Source organism: Acyrthosiphon pisum, chromosome A1 (assembly GCF_005508785.2).
Source record: "Acyrthosiphon pisum isolate AL4f chromosome A1, pea_aphid_22Mar2018_4r6ur, whole genome shotgun sequence".
Classification (NCBI taxonomy): Eukaryota; Metazoa; Arthropoda; class Insecta; order Hemiptera; family Aphididae; genus Acyrthosiphon; species Acyrthosiphon pisum.
In genome coordinates, this window is record NC_042494.1 from 104,862,629 (window position 1) to 104,875,028 (window position 12,400).

Here is a 12,400-nt window from a genome sequence, read left to right on the forward strand (position 1 = left end):
TTACTCTTCTATTCTAGAATCAGTTGTGAACCAAATTACAAGGTACAAGTGTTAATCTTCACTCTGTTCACAAATTTGTTAAAACTGAACTTTCTTGGTATATTAACTAAACATAGAGAAAACAGCATAGAGTATTTTAATACAATTTTTGAGGAAATCACTAAAGTTGCAAATAGCTTAGATTTTATACTTAAAATACCTCGAAGAACAAACCATCAGAGTCAACGATCAAATCATAATTGTTTATCAAATGATTCTATCAAAGATTATTACAGAGTATCTATATTTATATTTTATACCATATTTAGACTCAATTATTAGCTCGTTAAATAATAGATTTAATGAAAATAATGAGACTCCATTTAAATTATGTTGGTTGCTTCCAAATGAAATGGCTAAACTACAAAAAAATGAATATATTAACATACTTCAAGATATTGAAAATCGGTATTCATGTCGTATGCGGTCTACCGCACACTTGTCGTCTACCATGTATGTTTCTACACGTCATATGCGGTCTACTGTAGCGCATCTATATATATATTAGGTCATTCCCATTTATCCGACGGCGATAGCAAAAACTGTTTAGCGCGGGACAACTATTCTCGTACCATATTTATTTTAGAATTACCAAATTCTTAAGCTTTATCTTAACGATTTATAGCAATATAGGTTAATCTAATATCGGTTAATACAATATAGCAATAATCATATACGTATGAGAAAATCAGTTACAGTTGAGTTTGTGCCGTTGTACTTGATACATTATTCATATTTCATTAAGCATTATGTTAGCCAAACATTTTTATGCTATTGTTCAATCGGAAGAAAATACCATAGATTTTTTAAAGGAAAGAGGACTTATTGAAATCGGCACTCCTCCTTGTGTTCACTGTGGATCGCAAACTAAATTCTATACTCGCAAAGAAAGAGGAAAAGAACGAACAGTGATACGATGCACAAAGAAAGGCTGTCAAAGAACTCAATCCGTCCGTAAAGGTAACACGTTTTTCACGTAGGTATACTGATAAAAATGGTCAATGCAATAGTGGTCTATCGTTGTCACAAATTTTAGAATTATCATATTATTGGTGTTTTGAAATACCACAAAGTACTATAATAAAATTAACGGGGCGTGGAAATCACACAGTGACTGACTAGATGAATTTATGCCGTGACATACCAATAGCTGCTTTTGAAAAAAGAAGTAAAATGGGGGGTATAAATACTATTGTTCAAGTCGATGAATCCTTAATGCGTGGTAAAAGAAAGTACAACAGAGGACGATTATTGGGGGTTGATATTGCTCCTGAAAATATTGATGTAAACGAGTTGAGCGACGAAGAAGAACCTGATTTTAATAATAGAAATTATGGTAAAAATCTAACTGGTCCATGGGTGTTTGGTATGTGTAAAAAAGATGAAAATGGTGTTATTGATGCAAGATACTTTATTGTAGAAAAAAGAGACGATAGAAAATAAAGGATACATACATAAAACCGTCAATCATTCCCAATTTTTTGTCGATCCCACCAGTGGTGCGCACACACAACGCATTGAAAGTTTATGGGGAAGTCTAAAACTTCGAATTATTAAAAAAATGCATAGTACATCTCCATCATTGCTGCCCTCGTATTTGGCGGAACAATGGTGGCGTCTAAAAAACAAGAATGACAACACATTTGATTGTTTTTTAAGAGATGTGAAATTATATTGTACCTAATTTAAATTTATTAATGCGTATTCCTATATATTTTTACATTTTTTGTCAATTAGTTTTTAATACATATACTAATTAAATTTACCTACATTTTATAATGAATTATAATGCATATTCCTATATATTTTTACATTTTTGTCAATTAGTTTTTATTACATATACTAATTAAATTTACCTACATTTTATAACGAATTATAATGCATATTTTTATATATCTGTATTATTAAATATTATATTGAAATTCTACATTAATAAATATATTGTAATTCATACATTTATGTATTCATTCATATTTTTAACCATGTGGTAGACCGCATGCGTGGTAGACGACAAATGTGCGGTAGACCGCATATGACGTGTAGAAACGGTCGGTAGACCGCCGCATACGACATGAATACCTGAAAATAAATTTTAAAATACCTAATATAAAAGTTAACGGTTTAATTTGGTATGATTGTTGGAAATTAAAATCACAATCATTTATAAACGATACAATGGTAGATTATACAAAATTGTTAAAGGAGTGTGAATTTTTTCCTGCCGTCAAGAAAGGTATTATAATATATTTTACATTGCCACTTACGACATGCACTGTAGAACGATCATTTAGTACATTACGAAGAGTAAAGACATGGACAAGATCTACAATGAGTGAAGATAGACTTGATGGATTATGTAAGATAAGTGTACATAGGGAAAAAATTGAAGATAAAAAGAATGAATATATAGAACAAATAATAAATATATTTGGTGTTAAAAAAAGAAATTTACAATTTTTATTTGAAAACTAATGTTTTAATAAATTTAATATAATTAATGTTTTATGACGTGTTGAATCTATATTATTAATTAAATAGAAATTCAATAAAATACTTTTATGGTTAATTGGTTAAAAATTTGTTTTATAAATGGATTGATAAATTAAAATGTTGTCCCCCTAACTACATTTTGTAAAATTGTTCAGGGAGCCATTTTACTAAACGTTCACAGGCCTAATCATATGATAAGCTCGTGTGGTTATTTGCTTGTATAGTATATCTTAAATCGTGCTTGTAAGTCGATGAATAATCCAAAGAAAAAAATATGGTTAAATTCAGCGTGACTATAATAGATGACTATGTAGATGTCAATGAGGATACAAAATAGTCGTTTTTGGACCCCAATCCCAACTGATACCACAGTTAGATTACCGTTATCTTTAATTTGTTTCTTATCATTGAATAAGTCACAGATATAAAATACTTTATAAAAAATATTTTATATCTGTGGAATAAGTACATAGGTCATAGATAATTATTTATTTATTTATATTTACTTTTATTCTGTGCTTTTATGTATAAAATTAAACGTTTTTAAGAATAATAAAATTAGTACTTAATATTTTAATTTTAAGTTAGTTACAAAAAAATATAAGGAGCTTTTGAACATTCAACCACGGAAACAAATTTAATCTTTTCTGTGATTCAACCATCAAAATACGTAAAAATCTTGTTAGTTGTTTCTATAAATTATTAAACCATTAAACATTTTTAATTAGGTGTATTATAATAATTTAAGAATTTGATAAAACTTAAAAGTAAGACCATGTCCAAGGTTGTAAAAAAAGCTGCTGGATTTGTAGTTTATAGAAAAAACTGTGATGAAATAATTGAATACTTACTTATGCAAGCTTCCTATGCAAACTATCATTGGACACCACCAAAAGGTGTACATTCAGCAACTAAACATGATTCATCTAATTGTTTAATATATTGACTTACATTAATTTTAGGTCACTTAGAGGAAAATGAATCCAACATGGATGCAGCTATTCGAGAAACTGATGAAGAAGCCGGTATTAAACTGAAAGACCTTTGTGTTGATCATAATTTTGAAAAAGTGTTAAAGGTATAATTATTAATTAGTTGTTTTGTGGCTAGTAACGTGGTTTTCTGTGTTCTTTGGTTAATAATTATAGTTGTTACAATCTTCATCATCTATAGGCTAAACAACCCTTTATGTTAACAACGCGTTGGTGCCATTTGACGTCCAATATATATTTGAAGTGAATGGTTTATTATTCCTTACCCGTGGCTGAATGTTATTTTATTATTATTTAACATATACTAAACACGTGTTTTAAAATATATATGTATTCATACTAAGTTTGGACTTAAGACCATAGGAGACCATAGGAGAAATGTCTTCCTGTTATTCCTAGAAGACTATTGTTCATAATTTTATTATACGCGCTTAGAACTGCAAAAAGACATACACAATCAATGTGTTAAGAATATTTCTAAATATTATATTACACATTTATAAATATTAAATAGCATACCATTTACAATTTACTACAAGACATATAAGGTACACTATCGATTAGGTGAAATACTATAACATACTTTGAAAAAAAGTTAAACTTGTGTTTCATATTTTTATATAAACTTATAGATATGTAATGTGTGTATATAAATATAATTTAAGGTTATACCTGATTAATATTTCATGAATACAAAATCCATAACAATTTTGAATAAAAAATAAATTAAAAATAGATTCTAAATTTGGCTGAGTGCCTGTGTCCGTTATAAATTATAAGTAATATCTATATCATTTATATGAACTATGCACAAATTAAACCATTATTTTAATTTGAAAGGTGTTGATAGAACCAGTGATGTAAAACATTCTTACAATATTGTTTATTATTGTTATAATAATTTTCTCTTTTTATTATAATTTCAGTTCTTGGTATTTAATTTGTTAAGATAAAAAAAACCCATGCTAGGACTAATTTAATATTTTAAATAAAGACCTGAATTTTGTGCAACATATACATGAAAAATGTATTTTCCAAAATGTGCAAATTAAGTGCTTATTTTTTTTTTATATCATGCATTATTATTTTGATTTTGGTTTAGTTGACTCAATATGAATTATTTTATTTTTTACAGTATGATCCAAAAGATAAACCATTTTCCAAACAAGTCACTTATTGGTTAGCTCGTTTAATTAATCCCGATACACCAGTAGTGTTGTCTAATGAACATCAGGATTACAAATGGTTACCTCTTATAGAAGCTAAACAAGTGGCTGCATATCCTGAAATGCAAGAATTATTTGATGACTGTGAAAATTATTTAATTAAAACTAATGTCAAATAGATTTTTATAATTATTTTTTGTTGTTAATAAATTATATTGCTTCAAAATTAATTATCAAATAACATTTATATGTTATTAAATAAATTAAATATAAATGTATAGTTTATGTGTAGCGATATTACATATACATTTTTATATTTTTATAATACCTTTTATTACATTTATAATAAGTTTATTATTTTATATTATTTATATATAGGAATGGTACACATATATGTTGACTCCTTTTGAGACACATTACGTGTATATAATCCCCAAGTGGGAATATTACATATTATTGTATACTATAAGTATCTATATTGGCACAACTAGGTCTGAAATATTGTGTAGGGAGCATTGGCGTATCTATAGGGGGTCATATCTCCCCGGAAACCAAATTTTGTACACAATACAATGTGTATATAATAATATACATATTATAATATGTTATAATGAATGTCTATTAAAATATTCATATCCTCCCCCCGCTGTGAAAAAATTCTAGATACGCTGCTGGCAGGGAATGGGCTGTAATGTTACCTATTACCTATGTTTTCTTAAATCATTGACATAAGAAAAATTCTAAATTTGTACATATTACATAAAATATTAAAATATATTAAATTTAAAATAATTTTTGCACAATCCAATGTGCTAGATTTAAGGAAAAAAAATTATTAGTTGAGTTCAAATTCATTTTGGAGGCATTGTTATGCCGATCTGTTTATAATAATCAACCATACCAATCTAAATTTAATTTTTAAATTAAATTAAAGTTTCTTAACACAACAATTTAAGATAGTATATAAATATTTCAAATTATCTTAAATTTATGTATAAGAATAAATATGTTCTACATTTTAAGTTTGATTCCAGTATTATATTATATTGGTACAATTTAGATACTTAGATACAAATAAAATAGGTATATGAAAGCAATTAAAAATAGTATTGAAGCCACTATATTCAGTGCTTTAGACTTTTATTTTTATTGCCGCCCGGTTACGATTTAAATTCTGATGTCAATTATAAAAATTCAAATACAATAACTATTGGCAGGCTATTATACAAATAGAAATTTGACTATTTAAATATTTTGATATATTAGTGGTTAAAATCAGGGCTAGGGAAATTAAAATACCGGTATTTTATTTAACTGGAACCTATTGAAAATATTGGAATTGGAACTATACTGAATCCTTTTTTAATTTTCTTAGGAACCTAAAACGTTATTGGAACCAATAATTGTTAGAAGACCGTTTTTTTGGTTCCTTCTAGTTTTATTTAATTATTTAATAAATTTAGGCAGGTAATACATATTAAATAATAATAGTTGGTTCATAAAATCTGGTTGTAAATGTATACTGATTAGTCAACCTGTTTTTTAAATACGAATATAATTGTTCATAAGGTTATTTTAATTTTTTATTGCATTGAATTTTACATGAAAAATAAACTATACATTTTGTCTTTTAAACCACAAAAATTACTAATTTTTAATGTCTACTCTAGAATAAAATTTATAAGTAAAATAAATTATATTTCAGTCTCGTTAAAAGTAAAACTTAAATCTGTAATTTTTAGAACCGGTACCGAATTTTTATTTTTTTGAAGACCCGAATTGGAACTGAAACCGAAAAAATCATTTCAAAGGTTCCAAGCCCTGGTTAAAATAGAATTAACGTTTGTCAATAAAATTAATAAATAATAATTAATCAATTACATTGGTTAAAAAAATACATTTTGGCTCTTAGTTTTGACAAAAATTATAGCTATTCATTTATACATCAATCTGAAATAATTATTAAAATAATTTTAATAGACAATTTCATAAAATATATAATATACTTTATATATTGAGAAATTAATTACTTTATTATTTTATTTTATCATTAGGTATTTTTGAACCATTCAATTATTTAACAATCTTCATTAGAGATATTAAAATACCTATTCAACTACAAAATAATAAAACTTTCATAGACACACAATATACATCAATAGTATGTTTATTAACAGAGTAATTTAAATTATAAAACCAAATGCAGTTTATACAATAAGTCAGAAACTTTATTGCAAGTAGTTTAAAAAAACAGTCACTGTATGATAAATTATTTCAATAAAAATAAGAATGTTACATCCCATCAAAAATATTTTTTATATATTATAATCAAATAATGCAATATTCCAGAAAATAAAATTAATTTATACTTGTACATATGATCAGGAAATCAAATAAAACATGAAATTAGATAGCCTTATTAAAATTTAGTAAAATTTAGTAAAATTTTACTATACACTTTTTTTTAAATTAAATTAAATTAAAAAAAACATTGCAATACATAATACTTTCTTTTTGTAATAGCATTGAATTTCAAGTATATTTCAATGGTACTCAAGAATAAGTCTCTTGATATTAATACATACACACGTACAATACTCGTATAATTTTAGAGTACTTATTTTTATATAGGTATAAAAAAAATTTGTCTGAAGATATCAAATTTTTTTTTATAAAGGAAAAGAATAAATTAGAAGTAATAAAAATAATATAAACACATTTTATGAAACTTGGTTATTATTTAATTGATTTTTGTCAATTATATTAATTAGGAAGAAAAAATTGAAATAGTTTGAACACAACTTAAAAAAAAATACTTTTTCAAAACAAACAGAAATTTCATTTTTTTTTTTATCAGAATCAATATAATCAGATATATATATAATATATACCAACAAAAAATAAATTGTTAACCTCTGTAATACTCAAAAGAATTAGGCTCTTTACTTGCCACTTTCAAGAGCTTGAATTTCTGCCAATACTTCGCTCTTTTTAGATATCTTCACACGTTGATCATTATCAATTTTACCACCTTGAGCAACCTTAAGTTCCAGTTCATCAATGGTCTTCAACTTTTTTTTGAGGTTCCTAATTCTTTTAGCAGCTTCAACTGAAATCTCAATAACAGGTGCAGCGGGCTTTGCTTTGGGTTGAGTTTTAGGTTGGACTTGTGTCTTAGATTGAGATGGTGTTTTAGATTGGGCCTGGGTCTTCGGTTGAGCTTTTGTTTTGACTTCAGGTTTGGTGACCTTTTCAGTCTTTTTAATAGCTGCTGTACCATTTTGCTGTACTGGAGGGATTGTTTTTTTTTCAACCTTCTTGGGTTGAGTACCATTTGTCAATACTGAGGTTGGTTTTTTATCACTAACCTTGTTTGGTTTATTCTCTTGTTTCGTTTCTTTTTTGGACGTGTCTTTCTTATTATCTTTCTTAGCATCCTTCTTTCCTTCTTTCTTGGTTGGTTTAGGAGGCGAAGGAAACATAATTCTATAAGACAAAAAAGAAATATTTACAATGAAAATGGGTATATAAGTAAGTAGAATCATGGGCACAATTTTAATAAAAAGATATTGCTTACGCTCTGCATTTCCAGGACATTTATAATTATGGGACAGTAATGGTTATTTTGATCAAAAATGTTTTATAAGTTATAACTATATATCGTTGAATACTTGGCAAAACTAATTGGTAGCGTGATTACCACCTGATATTGATACAGTCTTCATTACTACCTATATCATTATTGATGTAAGTTATAATGTAGAAAAAAAAGTTCAATAAATTACTTGTGACAACTTGTTGTCTGGATTTATATTATTTTTAATTATATTTTTTAAATGTATCATATCAAAATCTTGGAACTTAGAACTGATTAGTGAATACTGAATAGTGTAAGGCTTAAAATCATAATTAAAAATTTGATTTTCATTTCATTTCCACATAGATATTTGTTTTGTTCTGATTTAAATTTAAAATAATATATTGATATTATAATGTTATGTTATGTATGTTGTTGCGCATAATTGGTTTAGTTGATAGTCTGATAACTGACGACAAGCTGCTTTTGGTTTTTTCTTAAGCAGAGGTTTTGACGCTTATCTAAATATCAACCATTTTTGAGGGGGCTTATTTTATAACTAGGGGTGCTAATATCCCCTAAACTCCCCTTAGTTGCGCCTGTGGGTATAGTTTTTTTATAATTATAAATTATTTTTAGTAATTTTTTTTTACTCACTTCACAATTGCTTCAAGACTAGCAATCTCCTTGCAAACAGCATTTTTGGTCGAAATCTTTTTACGCTGGTCATTATCAATAGAATGTCCTTCGGAAACTTTAACTTCCAACTCTTCAATATTTTTCAACTTTTTCTTAAGATTTCTTACTCGCTTAACAGGGTCAGTTCCTGACGACTCTAACTCAGGCTTCTTTTCTACTGGCTTCTCCTTTTGTTTTTGTACTTCAGGCATTTTAATTTTCTCTTGTTTGGGTTGTTTCTCGGTGAGAACTTTTTTGGTTTGTTGCTGTTGTTTAGGTACCGCAACCATTGCAACAGGTGCACCTGGAGGTAATGTAGGTTTATTGGCAGCAAATTTTTTACCTTTGGATTCGTAAAGTTTTACTTCGTCCTGAGGAATATAGTTCTCCTTGAGCCGCCTCTCCTTACGCCAAGTGCCGTCTGCGCGTTGTGTAGCTGGAACGAAGTAACCCTTATCGTCTTTTAAAATAGCAGAAGTTTGGTCCAAGTACTGATGGGCCATTTGCTACTTACCAATACTGTCAATTACCAGATTACAATTACTTGAAAAGTAAAGTAAAATTACTGTAACAAAACGCCACGCTCTTCACTTCTGGTCAAATGCTTCACTTCAAGTCTTCAACCAAAAACTTGTAGCGTGTGCTTCTCAGACCTCAAAAAAAAAAAAAAAAACCTTATCATAAAACCGTCGTTGCTACAAAGGATACAAGTATACAACAACAATGTGACCAACCGGTGTTATTTTCAATGAGGTTTCAAATATATATTTGTATCAACTTTTTAGTAACTTTTTATCTGTGTTTGAACTAGATATTTTTAAAATTATTAAAAATTAAAATTAAACTCACGACTCACAACTTAATAATAAATTATTCTCATTCCTTATTAGTTAATAGTTATTATTATCTATTTACCTACCCAGCAGCTGCTTAACCATCTACTAAATAAATAATTAGTATTATTAATACCTCACAAGGGCGAAGGGCGTCCATCTTCGAAAATCCAGGGGTGGGACACTGTATTTACTATTTTTTCAATAATATGTATTGATTTTTCTTTTAACCTGTTAACTGCTATATGTAAGTTTACGTAGCATCAAATATTATATGACTGTATTCATACAATAGGATTTAAATTTTAAGGCGGTTCTAGCTATGGGCAGGGTGGGTAGCTGCCCATACCAAAATTTCTGGTGCTCTTACTTTAAAAAGGAATGTAAGTTTTTACAAACATAAGATGTTTTTATCTTTTGCTAAATTATTATGATAATTTACAATAATAAATTATATTATTATCATTATATTGGTGACAAACTGATAGTGGTAATGTTGCTTCTAATCTAACGTCTAATTTATGCAATTTTGCATTTGCAATCTATACACTATAATACGATGAGGAGAAGAGTTTCTTTGTAATATAAGATAATAGCTGATTATTAAACTTATACACGTGTTGTACCTTACGAATTCTCATTAATCGATTTTTGATATCTTGTTGTAATTTCAAAACCGTATACACTTGACATTTACGATTTACACCAAATATTCATTTTATAATTTTCCACATATGGTAAAATTTTACTAACTATTTTGACTCATTTTGAGCTATTTATATCCATGAAAATATTTTTCTAATTTTGTATTAGTTTTCAATTAGAAATTCATAAAAGTTTTTCTTTCCAGAGCTAACATTAGAAATTTTAACAAAAGATTCCCCGCAAATTGTTCTACCTTTAATTGCAAAAAAAGTTTTCCGGAAAGTATGAGTAATTATTATTGTATACCTAGCCATAAAATATTTTAATTTTTATTCATTTTTAAGGATGTCCACTCAAAATCATTTTTCGTATGGAATTAAATATAACACATCCATTACAATGACATGCTCAACAACTACTAAACAGCAGAGTGGCAACTTGTCCACCTCTTATTATATTTAAAATCCTTATAATATTATACCTATTATAATCAATATTATTTCAAGGGGGGAGGGCTTGAAATTTAATGACCTATAATTTTATTTTTATTTTTTCTAGTCTAATAAATGACAAAACAAATATAATGTCCCTACAACATACTTATATAGGAACTTACCTATATATATTTAATTCAATTTAAGTACTTAGATAAGTTTTTACTGGCTATAACCCTATTATGATGTATTAGGTACTCACCAGCTAATTAATTCACAATATTGTAAAATATTGGTTCTTAGCGTTCCTGTTAAGTCGGTCCAACTTTTAGATTTTAATAAGATCTATAGATATTGTCTTCTTTTTGTAGTCTTACTATCAACATGTAGATACCGTCAAGATTTTGCAGGTTTTGGGTATATTTTGGATTTTAATTTTTGGTCTTTGGGAATAATAATTAATGTGTTATGTGTTGGCCAGCCAAAAATTATAAATACATAAAAAGTAAATATCCAATTAATATACCAATTATTTGTGTATTATTTAAACATAAAACGCATATAAATATATAATAAGCAATTATTTAATTTAATTTTTCTTTGTGTTGAATTCATATCATTATCCAAGTATTATCTAACTAATAGGCACATGTGAACTTACCTAATATTAATAAAGGTAATATTAATTATAATATATGCCAAGTCTACCTATTTTATCAGTGTTATTTTTCAATATCTGCTGCCGTAGCACTGCAGTCAGTTCAACTTTTGTGTTAGTCAACGCTTTATTTATATCGTCAACACAAATTGTTTTTTTCATCAAATTGTCAATAGATTGCAAATGTTGTACGATTGTTTCTTCATAGTCTATAGCCATGATATCCAATGCTTCATTTTCATCAATAATATGTTGTAAGTTATGTTTCTTAATCATATCTTGAAGTTTTTTGTCTTTATTTGCTAAATTAGCTTCAGTAACCTCATTCCCTTGTTCTGTAAATAATATAAAATATGTATAAGGTATATATGCAATATGCATACGTCTATAATAACAGTGGTGCATTTACGGGGGGGTTGAAAACATTTTTTTAATTGATATTATACACATATTTTGTACAGCACCAATCCCGGATATGGCCGACAGCACAATATTATATTGTATAGTGTTGTGTAGCACCTCTATATAGCGGTCAAAGAAGTACATTGTAGTGTGTGATATCGTGGTAAACGACTATTGAAGATGAAAAATGAATTACTCAGAAGAGTATATTCTCGTATATATTTGTGGCCTCGAGCCAACGTGTTCAGCGAATCGTCATCCACGTATCGCGCGAAACGCGTCGCTGTCGTCCGTTCATGCAAAGACGATATAATATTATAATGTACGGTAGTACGTCAAACTGTTATCAGTGTTTTTTTTTTTTTTTAATGTTTTTCCAATTACAATACGTATATTTATCATAATTATTTATTATTATTATAATAATTATATTGAAATCAATATTTTAAATGTTTGAACATTAAGTAGTAAAGTATTAAATACTAT

General features: G+C 27.5%; 3 protein-coding genes across 8 annotated transcripts in view; 1 reads left to right on the top strand and 2 right to left on the bottom strand.

The window, feature by feature from the left end:
* Nucleotides 1-2,199: 2,199 nt before the first annotated feature.
* On the top strand, nucleotides 2,200-4,987 carry LOC100164487 (bis(5'-nucleosyl)-tetraphosphatase [asymmetrical]). Of its 4 annotated transcripts, none has more exons than XM_008183774.3 (4): nucleotides 3,057-3,210; nucleotides 3,278-3,425; nucleotides 3,492-3,607; nucleotides 4,657-4,987. In XM_008183774.3, the coding sequence occupies exons 2-4, from the start codon at nucleotides 3,305-3,307 to the stop codon at nucleotides 4,864-4,866; spliced, it is 447 nt and encodes a 148-aa protein (XP_008181996.1). In that variant the 5' UTR covers nucleotides 3,057-3,210; nucleotides 3,278-3,304; the 3' UTR covers nucleotides 4,867-4,987.
* A 1,999-nt stretch (nucleotides 4,988-6,986) lies between these two features.
* LOC100162401 (partner of Y14 and mago) lies at nucleotides 6,987-9,615 on the bottom strand. 3 transcript variants are annotated; one of them, XM_008183777.3, is made up of 3 exons: nucleotides 9,457-9,615; nucleotides 8,922-9,378; nucleotides 6,987-8,173 (listed from the first exon to the last, which is right to left on the bottom strand). In XM_008183777.3, exons 2-3 carry the CDS (start codon nucleotides 9,230-9,232, stop codon nucleotides 7,630-7,632), a joined length of 855 nt encoding a protein of 284 aa, XP_008181999.1. In that variant the 5' UTR covers nucleotides 9,233-9,378; nucleotides 9,457-9,615; the 3' UTR covers nucleotides 6,987-7,629. The 3 variants fall into 3 exon arrangements, with proteins under 3 accessions (XP_008181999.1, XP_008181998.1, XP_001945913.1); XM_008183776.3 differs by having other exon boundaries at nucleotides 8,922-9,394; nucleotides 9,457-9,613; XM_001945878.3 differs by having other exon boundaries at nucleotides 8,922-9,613.
* Nucleotides 9,616-11,422: 1,807 nt separating this feature from the next.
* LOC103309110 overlaps nucleotides 11,423-12,400 on the bottom strand; it is a 19,344-nt gene continuing 18,366 nt past the window's right edge. Inside the window, exon 2 of the mRNA XM_008183778.3 lies at nucleotides 11,423-11,847. Within this exon, the coding sequence (XP_008182000.1) occupies nucleotides 11,537-11,847 (311 nt within the window). The 3' untranslated portion in view covers nucleotides 11,423-11,536. The remainder of the gene's footprint in view (nucleotides 11,848-12,400) is intronic.